Source organism: Aulostomus chinensis, chromosome 11 (genome assembly GCF_037954235.1).
Source record: "Aulostomus chinensis isolate RoL2024-O1b breed Wild chromosome 11, RoL_Achi_v1.0, whole genome shotgun sequence".
Classification (NCBI taxonomy): domain Eukaryota; kingdom Metazoa; phylum Chordata; class Actinopteri; order Syngnathiformes; family Aulostomidae; genus Aulostomus; species Aulostomus chinensis.
In genome coordinates this window covers 1,219,958-1,241,989 of record NC_141330.1, presented here as the reverse complement: position 1 = coordinate 1,241,989, position 22,032 = coordinate 1,219,958, and the positions used below count along the sequence as shown (strand labels likewise).

General features: G+C 46.5%; 1 protein-coding gene across 4 annotated transcripts; it reads right to left on the bottom strand.

The window, feature by feature from the left end:
- Positions 1-914: 914 nt before the first annotated feature.
- Positions 915-19,572, bottom strand: plekhf2 (pleckstrin homology and FYVE domain containing 2). Of its 4 annotated transcripts, XR_015118469.1 has the most exons (3): positions 6,985-8,190; positions 3,714-6,863; positions 915-3,673 (listed from the first exon to the last, which is right to left on the bottom strand). XR_015118469.1 is itself a non-coding variant. In XM_086217589.1 (2 exons), the coding sequence occupies exons 1-2, from the start codon at positions 14,898-14,900 to the stop codon at positions 6,112-6,114; spliced, it is 861 nt and encodes a 286-aa protein (XP_086073715.1). In that variant the 5' UTR covers positions 14,901-14,923; the 3' UTR covers positions 915-6,111. The 4 variants fall into 4 exon arrangements, 3 of the variants coding, with proteins under 3 accessions (XP_086073715.1, XP_086073714.1, XP_086073716.1); XM_086217589.1 differs by lacking the exon at positions 6,985-8,190 and adding an exon at positions 14,792-14,923 and having other exon boundaries at positions 915-6,863; XM_086217588.1 differs by having other exon boundaries at positions 915-6,863.
- Positions 19,573-22,032: the final 2,460 nt, after the last annotated feature.

Sequence of the window (22,032 nt, the reverse complement as noted above, 5' to 3'; positions counted from 1 at the left end):
CTTCTATGGAGACAGGCTAGAGGACACAGACCCTTCTCCAGGGAGCAGAGACCCAGGCTAGCTAGCTTAGCTCAATAGCTGGTGGTGGGTGGGAAGTGTTAGCATCAGCTAGCTCAGGTCCAGACTAGTTAGCTTTGTCCAATAGCTGATAGTGGATGGGCAGTGTTAGCATCAGCTAGCTCAGGTCCAGGCTAGTTAGCTTAGCCCAATGGCTGGTAGTGGATGGGAAGTGTTAGCATCAGCTAGCTCAGGTCCAGGATGCTAGTTAGCTTAGCCCAATGGCTGGTAGTGAGTGGGAAGTGTTAGCATCAGCTAGCTCAGGTCCAGGCTGGTTAACTTAGCACAATGGCTGGTAGTGGGTGGAAGTGTTAGCATCAGCTAGCTCAGGTCCAGGCTAGTTAGCTTAGCCCAATGGCTGGTAGTGGATGGGAAGTGTTAGCATCAGCTAGCTCAGGTCCAGGCTAGTTAGCTTAGCCCAATGGCTGGTAGTGGGTGGAAGTGTTAGCATCAGCTAGCTCAGGTCCAGGCTAGTTCGCTTAGCCCAATGGCTGGTAGTGGGTGGGAAGTGTTAGCATCAGCTAGCTCAGGTCCAGGCTAGTTAGCTTAGCCCAATGGCTGGTGGTGGGTGGGAAGTGTCAGCATCAGCTAGCTCAGGTCCAGGCTAGTTAGCTTAGCCCAATGGCTGGTAGTGGGTGGTAGTGTTAGCATCAGCTAGCTCAGGTCCAGGATGCTGGTGTGTCCAGCAGGAATCCTCCTCCTCCTCCTCATCATCAGTAGCAGCAGTCGCTCTTCTAGTCCTCAACAAACCTTTGGTTCTGTTGACCCAAGTTCCAGTGGAGCTTTGGAGGTGCTGCGTCAAATCACTGCTCCCAGTCAGGAAAGTAGTTCCGGCTACGTGTCTGATTCTACCACTACAACGTCTCTTCATTCTAGAGACGCAGCTACACTAACACTTCCCACCCACTACCAGCCATTGTGCTAAGCTAACTGGCCTGGGTCTCCATCTTCAATGGACAATGAGAGACTTTCACTCAAAGTTGACATGTTATGTTCTATGAACAAAACCATCAGAATGTGGAAACATGAGGAAAAGGCAGTCATACATTCACCCAACGCTGCAACAAACTGATGAAGTACTTGCAGTCTGTTGGTTTTGTCTGAGTTGCGGTCGACTTTATGATAAGAAAAGAATCTTGTGACTTCCATTTCCATTTCTGTGTTTTTGAGGTTCAGTTATTTTCCACTTTATTAATAGGATCCAGGAGTCAAATGAAAACACAAATTCAGCTTTAAGCAAAACATTATTTATATCAAAGACACAAATTTCTCAGGATTTTAGTATTTAACAATGATATGCTTGATTACACATTCTGATTGAAGCCCTTTTAGATGCTTTTAAAATAATTAGAATGCCACAAAAAGAAGAAAACTCTAAAACGGACAGACGAACAAAGCTCTGAGACACGAGCGACTCCCCCAGCTGCCGCCTCCTCCTCGTTAGTCTAAGTAACTTTAGTCCTGCTTTAATTCACCTTTGGAAATAAACTAAGTCACACGTGAAGGTCTCAGACGTGGACGACGTCCCGTCACTGCTTAAGAAATTCACGATGCATTCATTGTACCCTGGGAACTATCGGTGTTTCCTCAGATCGTCTATTTTCACAGTTTGCTAAACGCAACTTTCCAGCCTTGTTTCATGTCACTGTTGAGCCTCTTTCATCACATCCCACCTTTGTCAGCAGGATGACACAAGAAGTCCTGAGCTCGCTGTTAGCAAACTTGGTGGAGGGGCGGAGCCACGGAAAAACCCAGATAGCAAAGAAGGAACCATCATGTTTTTCACAGAATTTGGTTAAAGTCTGCGCTCCTTCGGTGCAGCTTGGATCTCGTTTGTGTTTCAGGGAGCAACAACAGCAGGAGGTCGAACCAGGCTGCTGAAAACTGCCAGCTGACCTTTGACCTCCATCAGGAAGCAGGGAAATGGAGGGAAACATTCACACACATTTAAACACAGAAACATCACGGGTCCGACTTCTACATCTAGAACTTTACTGACCATCAGAAATCATTTCCTGATATTTTCTTCTGTAATTTTCATGTCATTTTAGTTTCCCACAAATTTCCAGGGTCTTGTTCAATAATGCTCATGCTAATTAAATTATAATGAATTCAATATATTTGACTTTCACCAATAAGCAAAATAAAAAATGTAATTTCCTCAATGTGATGTGAAATTAGGAAATGTATCAGATTAACAAGAAGCTACGTCGTTCATAAGAAGTGTGTAAAACAACCAGAATAAATCCAACAGGATCAAAAAGCTGAAAACAGGAAAAATATCAAAAGAAAAAACCTGTCATGACACATCTTAAAGCGTTCTTATGCTGGGAATAATGTGATGAGCAAAAATGTTCTAAATGAATAAAGAACGATCACTGATCCTGGATCAGATTTGTAGGTTCAATATTTGAGTAAACGCAGCCTGAATCTACGAACCGCTCAATGCGAGGGTCCACGCCTGACTTCAGGAGCGGTTCTGCAGTTCTACTCGTCGTATCAAGATGGTCCACACAATTATTTCTGACCTTCCAAGGCGGCGAGTGAGCGGTGGAAGGTCAGACACACACCTGATCACACCTGGACAACAAAAACAACCCAAATGTACAAAAATCAACGAGACTGAAACAACGCGGATACTCGCTGCAAAGCCCGACAGCATCTCTGTGGCTCTGAGATCAGGTCACGCTACAAATGACCGCAAGTCCACGTGCCCACTTTCTTAAGCGCAACCCACAGGAAGCCGCCGCCCGACCATGGCGAGTATTCAGGACAGTGGGATAGTCATGGTTCGTATCTGTCTCTAATCCTCATCAATCACTAAAATCCAAAGACTAACAGAAAACCATCCTCTCATCTCCTGCCCATGAACAGATGATGCTTTCAGGGTTCTGTTGAGTGTAGGAATCTTGACACACTTCAGTTTCTGTGGGGACACTAAAATAATGGCCACCAGGGGTCCTCACAGACCCGGGGTCACATGACCGGACACCTCCAGTCAGTAGCGCTTAAACAGTTCATGGCATTTTACAAAAGTGGACAGAAAATATTAAAAAAAATATAACGGACATCTTCGGTGTCTGTCGCACAACGAGGTAAACGCGTCGGATATTCGGGTCCTGACGAGGGTCCCGAGGGTCCCATGAGACCAATTCAAGTGACGCTGTGCTGGCAGCGAGTGCCGCACGCCGCTGCAGCCTTCTGATGGTCAACTGCTCGCAAAACTTCATGATAAACTGCTGCAGTCTGGAGTCCAATCAGACGGCTCCAGGCGGCAGCAGTAACCCTGTAGGTGCCAGGATGTTACCGTCCAATCAGATAGGAGGAAGTCACCGCTAGGATGTTGCCTATGATGGCCATTTGATGTACGCGACATGACACTGATGCAGGTGGGAGCATCGTCCTGACGACTAAGTGTGTGGACCCATTAGTGGACCTGTTAGTGGACCCGTGAGGACCCTTTGGGACCTGTTAGTGGACTCGTGAGGACCCGTTAGTGGACTCGTGAGGACCCTTTGGGACCTGTTAGGACCCGTTAGGACCTGTGAGGACCCATTAGTGGACCCATTAGTGGACCCGTGAGGACCCTTAGGGGCCTGTTAGGACCCGTTAGGACCTGCGAGGACCCGTTAGGACCTGCGAGGACCCGTTAGGACCTGCGAGGACCCGTTGGGACATGTGAGGACCCGTTAGGACCTGCGAGGACCCGTTGGGACATGTGAGGACCCGTTGGGACCTGTGAGGACCCGTTAGTGGACACGTGATCAAGCGTTCAATTGAGGAAATATTTTGTCTCCAAAAATGTTTCAACATCTGAGTGTTTTAATTGAAGGGGCCACAGAAACTGAACCTGGACTCTCGGGCCTCCTCAGGTCTCTGTTCCCTGAAACAGCCTTGTTTTCACTTCCAGGTTCAGTGACTGATCACATGAATTAGGCGCCACACATCACATGACCTCGATGGAAAGATCTGGTTGTTGAAAAGGAAGGAAGTGAGGAAGGACAGGCCTCGTTAGCAGGGGTGTGTTTGTTTTATGCTACGGCAGCGTCCTGACCTCGCAGCAGCACAAGGAAGAGTCACAGGAGGTGACAGGAAGACCACGAGCAGATCCCTGACTGGTTTCTGTCTAGTGAAGCAGCGCTGACGTCACATCAAAAACAAAAAGCAGTTCCTTAACACCGACTCCCGTCTGGACAAGCGAGCCCACACCCTCTTTCTCCAAAGACAACGTCCTTAACTGGCTTGTCTGCTGCTTGATTGACATGTTTTTGCTCCGCCTCTAAACCTGTAGAAATTCTTTTTTCCCTTCAGACAGCTGAGAACATGGAGGTTCTCAATCGTTAGAATAAACTGAGGGAGGAAAACCAGTTGCCCTGAAACCGACATTGTTGTTCGTAGTGTATCGGGACCGTTTCTCGCTCGCTCACTCGTGTTACGCCAGGAAGGCGTCACATTGCCTGCTGCTCTCCGAAGCATCATTACATCATGATGGAGGTTGGTCATGGCGGTGCACCTTTTAAAGCTCCGCCTGGTTTGACTGGTGCGCTCATGTCATGCCCACACATTCGGCTGAATTCAGACCAACTCAGGCGCCGCAGCAAAGATGCAGGTTCTTCCTCTGTGCGAGGATGTTGTGTTTAGGGGCCTGCTGAGACGCTCTGCATCTGACCTCTGACCTCTGCTGCTGTTATGGAGTATCTCTGCAGTAACTGGGGGGCTGCACAGTTTGTCCAACTTTCATTGAAATAACCAGTAAGGCAGCTCTCATCTGAGAGAGCCTTTGTCGCACCTGAGTGTGAGTCCAGTACCCTTTCACATCAAACACTGAGATGCAGCGCATCATCTGAGATGTCAGCGTGACATCATGAAAATCACGGCACGACTCACCTTCCCTCTGACATCACAAATCATATCGAAATGACAACATCAGGATATCTGCAGTTGGACAGTTTTCAAACTGGTGCGGCCCTCGTGGTTGCAGCGCTGCTTTCTGGTTCTGGCTCACAGCAGCGCCACAGCGTCTGATCTTGCCTGGAACTGGCGGTCGGAACGCGGCCTCAGGCGGGATGACAGGTTGAAGTTCATTAGAAGTAAAACACGTTTTAGTTGAAGTTATTAGCAGGTGAGCAGCTTCCATATTCTGTAATGTCTCGTGTGTGACGACACCTCTCACCAGCGTTGGTGAACTCTCAAATGTTTCCACCCTGTTTTTCTGTTCTCTACACTGCACGCAGGTGGAACCAGAGAGAGCAGGTCTCTCTGATGACCTCCAGCAGGGGGAGCTCTTAAATTCATCTGACTAATTATTAAAAGTTAAGCTTAACCTTAAAAGAAATCCGGTTTAGCTCCACTGAGCTTTCTAAAGCCTCCAGGTCACACCTAGTTGGTTCCCATTATCAAAAATGCTTGTTAGCAACAGCAGCACAATGGCCAACAGCTGGTTAACCTCTACACGCGCCACTTCCTGTCTGTCGGCCACCTGGTAGTAACCTGCATCCTGAGAATTGTGCAGCGGAGTTCCTTGCCGACGGCTCGACTGCTACAAGGCACGGCGGCACAGAAAAGGCAAGAGTTGGAGAGGCTGGTGTGTTGATTTGTCAGAAGCAAATCCATCAACTCAAGTTTAGCATCGTGTCTCTACATCTCAACATCAGAGGACATCTTTGCTGAGGACAAATGTACAAAATAGGAGATTTCTGTTACAAAATAAGCCCAGTTTGCTGTTAATATCTGAATCTTTCCTGCAGAAACGGGGAGAGAGCAGCGTGTTTAGTTCATGGACAGAGACGGAACAAATTAACTTAGAGAAGGGTGAGTTGGGGGTGAGTTTTTCCCACAGGTTTGCTGGTCGCCCCACCACCTCCACAGTTCATGAGTGAGTCATGACATCAGGTTGCTGAGATGAGAGGAGACTCAAAGGTTTGAGTGGGAGGAGACTGGCGCTCTGCAGTCATGACTCCAGGGGTGGAGCAAGAATCAATCATCAGGGAAGAAAAAGAAGCGTTTCCTCCTGGGGGGTGGACGGGACAGACCGCCAGGAGGGTCGGGTGTGCCTCAGTCACTGCTGTCGTCTTCATCCTCATCGTCCGACAGGTTGTTGCTGTTGAACTTTGACCCTGGCCGGCTGATGGAGTCCAAGCGCTGCGAGAGGCTTCCCGACGTCAGCTGCACGTAGCAGAACTCACACACGCGAACAGGCTTGGACGACTGGCTGGGCAGGAGGTACTTCTTCTCCGAGCACGGGCCGCAAACCACAAAGCCGCATTTCCTGCAGTGGTGGCGGCGGCTGACAGGTGTGAACTTCATCTTCTGGCAGCGCATGCACACTGTCGCCTCAGAGTCGGGTACCCAGACAGCGGCATGCTCACCGGTCGGGGCTTTGCCGCTCTTCTGCAGCAAGTCACCCACACACTTCCCTATGTGGTTCATCCATTCGGACTTCTCGGTGGCGGTGGCAGCATAGACGGCAAAAGATTTGGTGGGGGTTTTGATGAGCCAGCCGTTGCGCAGGTCGCCCTCATCAGGCACCGTGTCGATGGTGACGCTCTCCAGCGGGATGATGTGCTGCTTGTTGTATTTCTTCTTCTGGATGACGATGTTGCCGTAGACCAAGATGTCGTTGAAGAGGAAGAACTGCCGCGCTTTAGGCTTCTTGCGGCACAGCTTGGTAAGAACGCCCTCACCAATTAGTACACGGCCCGGGATGGCCAGCGGTTGGCCTGCAGCACCAAAGCAGCTCTCCACCACCGCAATGCGCTTGGAGTTGGCCTCGCTGTTCGCAAGCCGGTCCACCATCTTCACCTCACCTGGAAGACACAGAAGAGAGGACGTTTGAGGGCGAAACATTTCAATCATGGTTAAATCGACTGGGTTCAAGGTCGTTTGGGAGTTTAGTGAACTGCTTGGCTGAGTTGCTTCTAGTCACACCTCCAAGGTCACACATGGCAGCGACCTTCTGCTCTGCTTCAAGCTGCTGGGATGTGAGAGAGCCGAGGTGGTCGCTCTCAGGTGAGCTGTCCCACTGAAGACAAAGACGGCCCAACATGTTCAGCTGTCAATAGTTTGCCTCTGACAGACCCCCCCACTCAGGAATGTGTGTGTGTGTGTGTGTGTGTGTGTGTGTTGTGGTGTTTCTCTCTCCACCTCCATGAATGGCAGTCAGACTGCTGAATCTACCATTTCGGACTCAAGCCTGAACTTTGGAACCAACAGCAAACACGCTGACAGCCAGGTTGGTCCCGCCGTTCCTGGTAAACTCTCATCTGTGCACTCGTGAAGAACCAAACCACAGGAAGCATTAGGGCTTTATTCATACCTGCATCCCTGTTGTAATCAACATTACTCTATTTCTAGTTTCAGCACCTCTGCTTTTCTTTGTAAAGCACTTCGATCAACTGGTGTTTTACTATTTCATTCTAGAACTGCTCTCGTCTCACACCACAACATCTTGGTTTCAGGGCTCTCCTGAAACTACACATGGAGTCACAATTCCTCTTTTCTTTCCACGTTGCATCTCACAGTTCTGCTGCTCGCTGACGCTGAACGTCCTACTTATGTCTCCAAACAAACGTTCAAAGACCCTTCACGTGTTGGCCGTGTGTTCCACGCGACTGCACAGAACCGTTCTCCATAACTGGAACTGGACCTGTGACCTCATGCAGGAATCTGATGATTAGCAATGTTCTGATCTTTGTCACGTGAGGATGTTAAACAGGCTTTTATAGCTGCATCAAGTGCTTTTCCAGTCAACTACAGGGGTTTAGTTCAACCATGACCACATAGAAAGAAGAATTTTGCCATGTGGGATAAATTCTTCATTTCATGTAGTAATATTAATAAACAAGATTCAGTAAATCACCCAGGTTATCAATCAAAATCAATTCTAAAACTAATCAGACAGGGATGTCGGTAGCGAGGGCGCAATGAGGCCTCCTCCTGATGGCCAGGATGTGTTCAGACTAATAATGGTTTCAGTTTGAATGACTCCGCTTTTCAAGCCGTCAAGAGAAAAACCAGCATGTTTGACCCAGATGAGAGCAGCAGCAGCAGTAGCGCTCCTGGCCTGTGACCCCCTCAGCTCTTGTACAGCACAACCCAGGAGGTCAAAGGTCAGGAAGAATAGAGATGCTGTCTGGTGAGCCCTGAGGGTCAAACCAGTGCAGAATGGACACTGGAGCCTGAGGTGGAGCACAAACAACCCAGGGTTCAATCTCTCGGTCCCACAATGCTGCGGATGACTTGAGGACGCCGCCAGCTTTCCTTCACGGCGGTGAAGGCAATTCCTTCCAATGGCCACTCGCTGAATCCCATTTTTATGCTGTTTTCCAAGTGTAGTCAAGTCTATTTCCTACAAATCAATGGGGGCAGCAGACTGCCGTACACCAGGGGTGTCGAACCCTTTTGTAATTATCGAGGATTGCTGACCTTCTTAGCATCAGCAAGACAGTCAGAAAACAGAAGACTACTCATCACTGTTTCCCAGACCCCCGAGGGAGGGAAAAAAGAAGCCAATGGAACATCAAACAGTCCAGAACTCAAAGACTCTTCACTTCATCACCAATGACAGAAAGGCAGTTCAATGTCTTGGGATTCATTCTGGAGCTGGGTGGGGCCGGTGGTCGACGCCATCACCCACCCAGGTCCTGATACTGCAAAGAAATTTGAAGATTCCAAAACTTTTCAAACTACAAGAAGTGAAAAAGTGCATCCAATCAGCAGGTTACTGAGTCCTGACTTGTGCTCACCAGCATTTGTTTGTTTCTAATTGGGTTGTTGCTTCTGCTTCTGAACAAACCCCAGAAGAAAGCTACCCACAAACGCTACGGAAACAAAGAGTAGGTGTGATTCCACCCTGGGTTTCCCATCCTCCTCCAACCACAGAGCCAGAAATGAAGCCAATTAGGCAGCAGATGCCAGTGCGGCCTGGGCCGGGCACCCCAGCGATCTGCACACTAATAAACCCGCAGGGGCCGCGGACACGTCAGGCGCGCTGCCCACTGCTCAGGCTTGAGGGCGACCAGCTCCCGTCAGCAGATGGACGAGGGCAACAGGACGTGCAGCTCCAGGGAAGCAGCATCAACACAGCCTGGAGGCCACAAACCTCGTAATCCTGCTGAAGCCAGAACCAAGATCCAGTTATTGCTGCAGTTATGGGGAAACGGTAGAGTGATGTTTTCTGTAATTATGAAAACTAAATTTTGCATTGAAGAAAAGTTGATTTTTATGTTCACATATTCTATCAAGTATTGTTGTCAGACAAAAATGGAGTCGGTCAAAATCAGCACATCAATCAGCTGGTGACAAAACTGAGATCAGGTTTCTGTATCCTGGGGTGGGGGGTGCCTCCTTCTGAGAGGGAGCCGCTCCCCCAGGAGCAGAGGGATGGATGTTGTGGCGCTGCACCAGACCCGTGTGTCTCTGGTCAGGACAACAACAAATGTGTGTCATCTCAACTGTGGTCCTGACAGCAGCAGCAACCTACAGGGCATCTTTGAATTCCATTAACCTCAGAGCCTGAATCATTTCCTCCACTGCCGTCAACCCAAAACACGCACAGATAAACGGCCCATTTAAAATTCATTAAAACTTGAATTATGCAGACGCTGCGACAGCGCTTTCTGCGCTACAGCGACTGAGTTCTGCACATGAAGCTGCTTTGTCAAGACGTCACGTCTCAGTGGGCAAAAGGCAACAAAACGTGACCTGTTCTTCAGTGCCGTGCCACCGTTAGAGGCGGAGCGTAACTAAGAGTTAGCGAGCGCGTCTGCTGGCGCCTGAAGACACCAAAAAGAAACCTTCACATGCGACATTCATCCGACACTTCTCAGAGCCAGCAGGGAACCGTTCATACACACTAAACTTGGGGTTACTTTGACTTTAAAACAGTGACAAAATATTCCCTTTAAATGACACTTGTACCCTTGATAACAATCACGTTTGAGAGCATTTTTATTGATAACTACAAAAGTAGACTCAATAATTTATTAATTTTACACTATAATTGCAGCGTTATCTTTTTCCTTCTAACTCACGCAGCACTGATCGTTAAGGAAACCACAATTGCTTCTCTTTGCTTTTCAGGAATTTATTACCCAGTCATATAATGTTTCTTATCTTAAATTCAATAATGGAATAATCCTTTTGGAACAAATTTACAATGTCATAAAATTATCATCATATTTGGCATCTTCTTGTCTGATCAACCAATATCCCCACATACCCCCCCCCCCAACAACTGTTGCATCACTAGATTAAACCCATAAAATAAACTCAGCAACTTTTCCTCTGAAGCAACTGGTTTAGCGTTGTTGATATCATTGTTATCAGGACTGAAGAATCACCGAGCCTCCGTCATGGACAAATGATGACAGTCAAGACCTGAACTGAAACAAAAGGGAAAGGCAGACAAAGAAAAGCGTTCTCATACGTGGCTAGCGAGCGTTGCTAACGCTCAGCTGCTGGCTCTGAATGTCAATGACCCGCCAGAGTCTGGCGGTGCTACCTGAGGTTAGAGGGACAGCAGTGGCTTCAGTCTCACTCAATGATTAATTCATTAGGAGCGCCAGCTTTCACAGGCTGGTCATTTACTGCCAGGAACGAATTAAATTACCCCCCCCCCCCCCCCCAAATAACAAGAAGAAGGACATTCGTTTTTACAAACAGCTGCCACAAAGGCTTCATCCACCGGGGACTTTAGTTGGTCATTTATAATTTACTTTTGAGGAATGAAGGAGAAAAGCTCAAGCTGAAGCTATGACCACTTGAACTCGGCTCCCTCCAGGTCACCTGTCAGGCAGCCTCGCATTTAGCACACGTGCCAACTCATCAAGCCGCGTGCAGACTTTGCCTGACAAGAGATGGATTCTGTTCTCACTCTTTGCGTGAACTCTGACACGGCCAGCATCTCGACAGCTCACTAATCCACATCCTGCTTTTCATCACAAACACAAAAAGAAATGGAAAAAGCAAACACGCTGGATTTTAGAGCTTTCAACGATTTTCTTGGTGAGCAACAGTTGGGCGAAGTGGGAAACCAGCAGAGCGAAGCGCAGGTGTGATCAATTTTCCATCCAGAAACGAGAGAAAAAATCCCAAAGCAATGAACTTCTCCTTGCCTGAGGCTGGCACGGCACCAGCGAGAGGCCGCAGACCAGCTGCTTCCTTCGGCACGTAAACATGACTCTGAGGTTACTTTCAGTGTGACATTCATTCAATCGTTCATTCATTCGTTCATTCTAGAGACTCAATCTGAAGGAGTGCCACACTTTTCTTGGCAGTTCCTCTTTCTGCTGAGTACTAAAGTCATAAATAGTTGTCTTCATTTACACACCTGAGTGAAACTTTGACAATCCTCTGAACTTCATATCTGCACCTGATCATGAGCTCCCTGCAGCGTGGGACGCGTGGGACGTTTCCCCTCAACTTTGTAAGTCTGTATATTGTTCATCACATTGTTTTTATATGTATCTTTCTTCTTCTCTGCACTGCAAAGCCTGCACCTCACCTTTCGCTGTACTCGCTACAATGACAGTAAAGGGAGTCTGAATCTGAACGGCGAGCCAGTACAGCTCAGACAGATCCTTCATCAGATTTTTCTTTTAAAAAAATTGAATAAACATTCGAAAATCTCAACACCAAATGTTGTTGAGTGTCAGGATTTTGGGGGGAAACCACATGAGACATTAAATTCAAACGTGTTGGCTTGATATTCAGGGCTTTCCTTTGATGAACTGTGTGTGGGAGGAGCTTTTCAAGGCTCCACCTTTGCTAGCAGAACACAATATTTGCCATCAATGTTTTTATGTCTTCTACTTGTTCAGCCAATGACAAATAGGCTGTCAAACCCGGCTAAAAAAAAAGGGTCTCTTCCACTGCGAAAGTTCTTCCTGACATGACGACCGTTGAGCTGAAGGCACGCAGCAGCAGGCTCCTGACAGGTCTGAAGAGGGACTGAGTGCGCTTCACTGTTTGGGTTGATTCTCTCTCACTGATTGTGTTTCCAGGCGCAGATGTTTTGCAGCCAACAGTAGGGAGAACGGGTGATGCGCTCCGGTCTCAGCGAAGACCTTTAGGGAGGACTGAGTTTTGTTTCCAGAGAAAGGTTTGTTAGCAGAGACCACCAACCTGAAACCAATCAGCAGTCAAGCTGGTGAAAACAGAGGAGCGCTAACAAATTAACGAGCCGCAAGTGTTTCTCAGGAGAGTAAAGACTGGGATTAATTTAATCAGAAACATAAGGACCATCTGAATGTATGCTCCTGATCCTCTGCAGCTTCTGTAAAAATAAGTTCCCTTCATGAGTTTTCAATATCGACAATAAAACGTGAGGTCAGTGCTGTGATTACCTGTTCGTCTACGTCCCAAGCCTCCCCTCAAAACCCAAATAAAAACTGGTTATACCATCAATCATATTAACAGGGTTTTCTGAAGGAAAAACAGTTTAAATGTGCATTAACGGAGTGACCACAAGATGTCCAGGGGAGGAGCCTGGGTAGCAATCAGCGTCCTAACCGCCAACCTCCCGAGTGATGACATTTTAGTTTCACTTCTGCTGAACAACCTGGGCTCCGTCCTTTGACGTGGCCCGTTAGTGTGGGGCGAACCGTTAACAGGCAAGTTATTGCACCGTCACCGTCTCAGTAACACGACAACACTGCAAGAACCTCAAACAGGCTTCGCCATCATTGATGACAACCACCTTGATTGACAATCGCCGATTTTCAAGCAAGCTGCTTTTTGGTGATTTTTTTCAACATTGAGATTTCAATATTGGGAAGCGAGTTTCCCCGAGTCCATGAGCAAGGTCATTCATGGTGCAGATACTTTTACCTCGTTCATTTTTAGACCAGAAATCAGGGCAACCCTCCGTAACGGCTGCTGCCCTCATGACCTCAGCTGTGTCTGAAGGCATCACGGTTAACCAACTCCTCCCCCTGACCAGGCAGCAAGGAGGAGGAATCTGAAGGGGAAAGGTTCATGTGGAAGAGGCTGGTTTTAAACCTCGGTGTTTGTCCCAGTTTCCTGGTCGGGACTACAAGTTTTTTGGGGGAAATTTAGCTGAGATGTAAAGTTATCTTGTGGTAGCTGAGTTTTGTTGTTATTTAATTGCTGCTTCATCCTGCGAAAGCTTCAGCCTGATCAGACCTCTGTCAGCAGCCGCCTGGGGGGCTTTAATTCATGCAGGTTCCAACAGATTAACCATAGGAGCCAGGCAGCCTGGCCATGTGATGGGAAAACACGTTTAGACATGCAAAAGATTCATGGAGTACATGAGTGGGCACGGCCGTCTGACACCACAGCTTTACTGGGATCAGTCGTGATGATACTGGTCCCCTCCACCGTTTCCTGTACACGTGCTAAACCTGCCAGCAAAAGAGGAACCGATACGAAACCAACGCAAGACTCACCGATGCATCGACTGCATGCACCACTTGACTTCTGTGGAATTAAAACAGCAATCTAGGACAAAATTTGGGTGACAAAGATTCAAAACTTAATTTGGGGGGGGGGGGGGGGTCAATGGTGGATTAAACCAGCGATCAAGAGAGTAACGAACTCTCTTTTTGGCAGCTGTTCAGCAAACAGTTTAAAATTAGGAGAGGAATTTTATTCAGAATGAACAAAGACATTCAGTTTAAAAACAGTTTATTTCTACTGTGGAATGTACCTATAGTGGCACAGTACTGAAAACCGTGTGTGTGTGTGTGTGTGTGTGTGTGGGTGTGTGTACATAGACACCATAGATGATGTAATACAGCACTTCCCTAGCAGGGATGCAAAAACTGTCACTCTCCAGTAACGCTCTCCTTACTGTAGGCGCCACGTTTTTATGGATTTATTTATTTCATGAACTCCCTCCCCAATCACAAAGCTAATCTGCTGCATCCAAAACACAAACCTCCCACACGCTGTCAAGCAGGCTTCACGTGTGCACCCGGCTCACATTACCATTAATTAGACCGGCCCTTTATCCCAGCCTAAGAAGGTGATGTGGCCGCTTCAGAAAGTCAAATTGGACAAATTCAAACAAAGACATTCTGCACGCAGGAACACTCGAGGCACGATGACGTCATCAAGAGTAAGTAGCCTCCATCTGTCAGCGGCATCTTTCCATGTGGTGTCAGTTTAGCTACACGTGCGTTGAGCCAGCAAAACACCAGGTAGTACGACTACACCTGTCAGGGTCAAGCTGAAGCAGATGAGCTTTTTCCAAAAAAGTGTTTTTAAAAATGCTGTTTGTTCATCACGTTACGCTGCACGAAGTCTAAAAGAAGAGTGGGCGCCTGCACACTGTCCTTGCAGCTGCAGTTACTGCAGGACAGTGTGCAAAGTGTCTTCACGTCATGCCTGATGAATGTCAAGGGATCAAAACACAACACTACGTTACTTTTTCCAACTTTACCCCCAAATTGGTCTGGAAAGATCCCTCCACTGGATGTGGGTTCTAGGTTCCTGGTCCAGGATCAGGCCTGACAGGACAGACAAAAATCAAAGATTTCCTGCAAGTTGTCATCCCTAATTATTATGAGGGTGTCTTGACATAGAATTATGGACTTGGAAAATTGTGACATCCCAAATGATCATTACAGCACTTATAAAAGAGCCAAACATGAAGCAACAATGATTTCCAAGAATGAAAGAAAGCCAGTCGCCTGTTGAAACATTCCAGTGAAGCGTAACGCTGGAATGTTGCAGACTTTAAGAGTTTTCACGGCCTGAAGTTTAACACACTCACCAACTACACTGAGCGGCACAGCTTGCAGGTCATTGTGAAGTGTTGGTGTGCTGAAAACAGGACTGGCAGCACGGCGTTGGGGAGGAATTTGTGCTGAACAAGCCTCCATCTGTTTCCTCCATTCCGCTCCACTCTTGTGCAGCAGATCAGCGACTGAGCCTTTTAATTCAGACGAGCCGACAGGTAGACGGCCGCTGCAGAACCACGGCTGCTTTCATTCAATGAGGCGAACGAGGGAACAACTATGAACAAACTACCAGCACAACCCCGATGACAGAGTCTGAACTTTAACAACCACCTTCAGTGTTCCAGCAGCTGCCCATGATACACATTATCAACATAATCAAAGACGAACTGAGGGAGCGAAGCTCCTGCCTTGTAGAGCCCCGTGTTCGCCGTCATCAATAACGCTGCACAGTTAGGTGAAAATAATCTTCGCATGATGATCGTGCACAATATCGTGATTGTAATTTAAAAACGAACTAAATGTTAGATGGTTAACAAGAAAAAGGCTCATAAATTAGAGAGCCCTCAACTGCGACATGGCACATTTGTCGTGTCTATCTAGTCCATATTTACTCCATCAAACTGCACTGCGATGGTGGCAACCAAGTTTAATGACTCCAATGAAAGCCAACAAACCAAGTCTGTCCCTGGTCACAGGACTCGTTTCTGTACCTGTCTTGTCACACAGGAAGTGACCTTCTGGATTTATGTTGTAATCTGCATCCATTTATAAACAGACCAATTGGATTAGGGGCCGGGTGTTGGATTACACAAGAACCCCCGCCACACATCCTGCCCTGAGAGTGAAAGGTGTGTGTGTGTGTGTGGGGGGGGGGGCTGACTACCTGGCTGTCAGGTAGTCATTCAACAAAGCCTCGCCCTAATCAGCTCTGGAAGAACCAGTTCTACCAAGCTGAGACGCAAAGGCGGACGATGCCTTTGCTGGCCCACTTAACGGTGGGAAACTGACACAACACAACCTCTCTAGTTATTCAGCCGCTGCTCTGCTCAGTGACTGGAAATGGAAAGTGACACTTTTCTCTTCCTGCAAGTCAAAAACTGGAGGTTCCCCTCTTCATTTGCATCTGCCTTACAGGACCGTTTTGTCCCCACCAGGACAAAGCATCAACATAAAATCCTCCAGGCCACCACAATGTGAGGAAGCTCAGACATGAGAGTTTATGTCTTCAACAGTCGTCAGTCGGTTGTCGGCAGGTTAACAGTGACTCTCCAGTAATGCTGGCAATCAAATGGTCATAAAATCACACGTGTGCCTTTGAAAGAGTACAATCCTTCATTTGCTTCACTCTTTTGGAACGAGTAAACATGAGCGTCACACACTCGCAGTTTTTGATAGGAGGATTTATTTGACTTCTGGAAATGAATTTCTGAGACAAGAGTGATAAGATTAAGGTCTTCTGGTTCATACACCTAAAGAGAATATTTGCTGCTCTTCTCCAGCTCACCGCTAGCATGAACTACACCCTGGCTGGTGCGGCCATGGTGGGCGGAGGGGTGAAGGCAAACGTAGCACAAGAGGAAGCAGATTCTGCAATTCTGAGAAACCTGTAACCTCTCTGAGATCAGACTGGAAAAAAGGCACACGTTGATCCGGCTGGTTTACAGATCTGCGGACGGACTAATGAACTAAGCAAGGACACCCTCGTCTGAGAAGCTGCTTGCCAAACTTCCCTCAAGTGACTATGAACACAAGAGCGAAACAACAAAAAGTGGAACCGTTTTGAAATTTTGGTTTCTTCATCTTTTTAATTTCTGGCAGTCTAGACACCTGCAGTCCATTGCTGCCTCCTGAGCAATGGGCATGGAAGCATTACTTCACCAAAACAGTGTATTTGAAGTGCTCACGCTCACAAAGACTGTCCAAGGCCTCAGTCAACAAACTCTCTCGCTAAGTTTTCAGTGCAGGAACTTTCCCCAGGAACCAGGAACTTTCAGAGGAACTAGGGTCTAAATGCAGCTCCTGGACCATTGATTCACCCCCAGGACAGTCCCTGCTTGAGGATAAGTTCTTTCCAATGGCCCAGGAACTTTGGGGCTGGGCTGCAATGCTGAATAATTCTTATTGGTCAAGTAATCACGGCTTTTGTACAACTCATCGGACTGATTTGCATAAAGGAACTAATGCTCCTTTTGTGAGCTCAAGATTTGTGAATACTTGAAAGGCAAAATATGCTTTCTGGGTGAAGCATCACTTCCACACAGAACTTCTGTTTCATTCCTTTGGATCTTTGGTCTGTTGGACAAAACAAGTTACCTGAAGGAAGATAAATAATCTAACTTTTTAAAAGAAGTCACGCCAATAAAGATGCAGTCCTGGTGGTGTCAACGGACACTGAGTGAATTTAAGAATTATCAAAGGATTGTACAAATAAATCAGAGACATTTCAGAGTCATAACCTGCCTCATTAATAAGTGGGTCACAGGTTTGTTAGCCACTAGGATCCATTCTGGTTTCGATTTGCTCCGGATGAGAGCACCAACACTGACTGAGCGTTGCACTACAAGGCCCAACATGTAGGACACAACCTGAATACCGCTCACACTCAGCATGACACATCTGAAGACCTCAGTTTGAGCTCCTGTCTCATTCGACGAGCAGTTTCTGGGTGGGGAGGAATCTCAGGCCACCTCCTGGTTGACAAACAGTTTCCCTGGAGGACCGAGAGCAGCTTGTCATTTGTCCATCTACTATAAATGTCCTAAAAATAATTATGGACATCAGCTAAAAGTGTTCTTTAGTTACTTATGAATGAGAATAAACTTCAGCTGTGGGACGGTGCGGGTTTATGAGGACACGGATTCTTCAACTGGAACAGCCTTACACTACGGTTAAACTTCCTGCTGCTGCGGGACTCTGAGTGTGTCATCACAACGAATCTGGTGAATACTGACAAGTACTTGCCACAGTCATAGAGAGTCAGCAATAACCGTCATCCCACTGCAAATAAGGGCACTCCGGTATCAACATGTGAAACTCTCCTGGTCGCCCCACACCCTCCTGCGCCCTCACCAGCCTGAAGCCACATCCACAGGTTTCATTTGAGTTCTGGAAACGCAACACAATCCATGTCCACTCAAAGGGTTGCACAAGATATCAGAATTTTATTTATTACTACAACCGAAAACACATCTCATGACCATCTACACACACTGAGCAAGTCCGCGCTGATGTAAACAGGAAGCAGAGTGTCGACTCTGCAGGAAATAATTCAGAGGGATGGTGAGAGATTTCTTTGCTTGGACTGATGATGACCTGGAACGGTTACATGGACATATTAGAACATGAAAACGACAAGACGCTTAAACCCGGGCTCCTGTTGAGCTTGTAGATTTGTGTGACAAAGACTGAAACCACTTCTGGATCCTCCACAAGCAGCAGAGGTTTTCCAGAGTCTTTGCTCGCCACCACCGGTGACACCTATAATTCCGATCCAGGTTAAATGAACCTCCGTGAGCTAAAGGACACTTGCACCTGTCCGTATTACAACAACCTCTGAGTGTGTAAACACTCCGGGGTCCGCAGAGTTTTCAGAGGTCTTTGGGAGTTTTGAAAGTTCCAGAGCTGAGCAGAGATGTGGCACAAACATCTTTTGCATTTAGAATTCAACCCTCAACAGTGAGGACACGGGAAGAACCGTTGCTGTTGGGGTAACATTTAGTCTCGTGGCTTTTTGCAAAAATAAAGTCACTACCAACAACATTTCTATCACTCCAGTAGACAAGAACTTATTTCAGCAATTCGGATATTTTTAGCTGCAAACACCAAATCAAACTGGAAGCTTTAAACCAGGAACACAATCAGTGCACATGAATAAGATTTCCTCTCCTAAACTACGACGCAAGTTTGTGAATGTCAACGATGACAAGCTTATTAGCACAAGCCAGCCCACAGGTGGATGACCCTTCCCAGTGCAGCTTTCCTGGGAGAAGCCAGCTGAAAGTAGCAGGACAGTAAAACCAACACGAGTCCAGACAGTCGACTTCCCTTTTCAGTGGGGAACAAGTTTCACCCGCAGGCTGGAGGGTATTCACACCCCCAAAACCGCAACAACACCCACCGGTTCACGCAAAACAACCTGAACTTAGCTTGAACCGCCGGTGGAGTGACACACATGGGTCATGGATGATTAGCAGGACAAGTGTTTCCGGGACACAAATACTCCAAAATAACTTTGACCCACAGGCTTCGAGGAGCCGCCACGGGCGACACACGACAGCACTTTCCCCTTCAACACCCACACTCGTACACAACGTGATCTCCTGGTCAACACAACACACACTTCTCAGGTTCTACATCAACTTTGCTCAATTGTTGTGAGCCGGCGGCGTTAGCCCGTTAGCTTCCAAGCTAACTTTCTCATTTGTTGCGTCTTTACTAAACTCTGCTCGCTCATTGTGAAAACTCCACCGCCTGCGAGAATCCGCGTCTGTGACACCGAGGCGGAGAAAGGAGAGTATTGACCCTACAAAGTTCTCGAGCTACCGAGCGGGAGTTAAAAAAATAAAAAAGGTAGCAAGCTCCGGCTAAATTAAGTTAAGCTAGCAAAAAAAGTATGAGAAGGCAGCAGGAGAGAGAAGTTTGGGATCAGTTCATACTCACCCGACGACACTCGTTGTTGTCCGGCGGCTTTTACAGGCTGGATTCACGGTTGTAGTCCAGACAGTGAGAGAAAATCAGCCCCCCCCCCCGACACCGTCCACAAACAGCAACAAGCAGCAGCTGGAAACTCCGACGCTGCCCCGAAGATTCCAACAACAACATGGCAGCGGAGCCCGCGGCGCGTTCAGGGAACACCGGACAGTTGGAGATTAGTGCGCCGTTCACTATTATTATCACTATCACCGTTATTGGTCCATTCAAGGCAAAACTTGCAGTATGTCACTTATATATTTTTTAAGTTGTGAAAAAAGTTTCCTTTTATCTATTTTTGTGTAGAGTTGCATTGAAAATCAACCTGCCTAGTTTAATTGCTGATGAATCATTTGGTTAAAATGTCCTGAAAATTTGAAAGAAAAAAAACCAAAACCCAGTGGCTCTTTGTTTTCTGTCATAGATTAGAAATAAAAAAAGCAAATCTTGATATTTCAGAGAAAGGAGAACTGCCAATGTTAGGCAGTTTTGCTTGAAAAACAAAACAAAAAATCAATTTTCAAACTCTTGGGAATTATATTTCTTTCATTCAACAATTTGATTAATATATGATTAATATTGCTGTAGCTCTAATTTCATTACATTTTATTCTATTCCTTATATATTATTTTATTTTATTCTATTCATTTCATTGTTGTCCTATTGAATATTATTGAGGTAATTTACATTTGCATTCTATATGTAAACATGTATTACATTTTTATTTTATTTTACACCATTGTCCAAATTCTACTTGTTGCTTTTAAACATATTTATTCTCATGATTTCCTCTTCTTTTTGCTCTCTTCCATGTTTTTTACTTTCCTACTGACATGATTATCATTATTAATATACTCTTCTTTTGTCTTATTCACAGATGTCAGTTTTCTGACTGAACTGCTCTCTCATTCTGCAGCGTCAGAGCAGCGCTGAGGCCAAAGCAGAGCAAAAACAATGAATGTCAAACTAAAACAACTCTAGATGTTTGTGCGTGTGTGTGTGTGAGTGTGTGTGTGTGTGCGTGTGTGTGAGTGTGTGTGTGCGAGTGTGTGTGTGCGTGCGTGCGTGTGTGTGTGTGCGTGCGTGTGTGTGTGTGTGCTCACATGTCACCCATATCAGGTAATAAAATATCCATTTGTGGGGTTTCTGCCCTTTAGTGCCTCCATAGTGAACTCATCTGCTCTACTTCTGTCAAGCTGTCAGCTTAGATATCAGAGAACTCTTTGCCGACCCACAATGCATCACTGCAGATGTTTGACTGACAGGTGGAGGCCATGTGCACTGAGGGGCCCAGTGTTGTCTACTACTGTGGCGAGGGATTGTGCTTCATGTCACTTCTGGTCCTTGTATTCATTCAAACACCTGTGAACAGATCTGAACCTAAAGGTGCCACACTAACAGCTGCAGGAGAGATGAGGTACACGCACTGATGGAACAACTACAAGGTTCCGTTCCCTTGGTTAAAGAACCTAGGTACAATAGTACTCTGCTAATAGTAAAAGTTGACTCTACTAAATGAAAAGTAGTGGGTAGTGGGTTTACTTACATTTCAAAAGTGCAAGTACAGATTCTATGTACTATTTGTGTACTGGAGAAAGTTCCCTCCTGGAACCTTTGACCTGCACCAATAGATGTTAAAATTTCATGCTTTGTTTTCTGTTATCAGACTGCAACTTTTCAAAAGGAGTGTTTTAGGAGATAAAGAGAATGTTCCCACATAGTTCTCTTATGTATCATATGAAAACGTTCCCTTTGTAACTTTAAAAAAAGGAAAAGTTCTCCGGATGGGAATTGTAGGTTCCCAGATTTATAGTGGGATGTTATTTGACAGATGGTCAGGGAACATTTAGAAGGGCACGTTCCCTGGGGATCTCTACACCATGTTCTTAGAACATTTCCCAGCAGAAACTCTTGAGAGGTTCCGAAGGGCTTGTGGATCTGGCAGATATTCTAGGAACATTCAGGATGTTTTGGGATGTTCAGGGGAACATGTACACCATGTTCTCACAATATTTGCAGAACCTATAGTGACACTACAGAACCCTTCAGAGGCGGGTTCTATTTAGGCCCTTTTATCAACATTTGAACTACTTGAACTTCCAGTGATGTTCCTCTAAATTGTTCCCTAATCGTTCCTGGAACATTCACGTTCCCTAAGGATAGAACAGAATAGAACAGAATGTCTTCATTGTCATTACATCATGTACAACAAAACTGACATGCAGTCCTGAAGGTTCTACAGGACATAATAAACAAACCAAATAGACTCTAGAACGTGTCATGCACAAACACACGACATTCACAATCCAAATAAATGACTGCCCCTGTTACACCTGCTGAGACGTTCTAGTTCATGGAACCTCACATTTCGAGCAGTTTGACGCAAATACAAAGAGGTTGAGAAACAGTGGGAAAAACAAGAAATATGGCCACCACGAAGTATCCAGATAGAGTACACAACAAATACCACAACATTTCAACTCTCTACTGTCTGCATCTCAGTTGGAGTTGTGTACTTGTGACCATGCGCTGTGTTTTCTTGCGACCGTCTCGCCGTTGTGTCTGTCCAGATGAATGCTGTTAC

Excerpts from the sequence above, each read along its gene's own strand:
- plekhf2 (XM_086217588.1), bottom strand. The coding sequence starts at position 7,102 with ATGTTGGGCCGTCTTTGTCTTCAGTGGGACAGCTCACCTGAGAGCGAC. Across the intron at positions 6,864-6,984 it reads TGCCATGTGTGACCTTGGAG|GTGAGGTGAAGATGGTGGAC; the intron begins GTGTGACTAGAA and ends TGTGTCTTCCAG.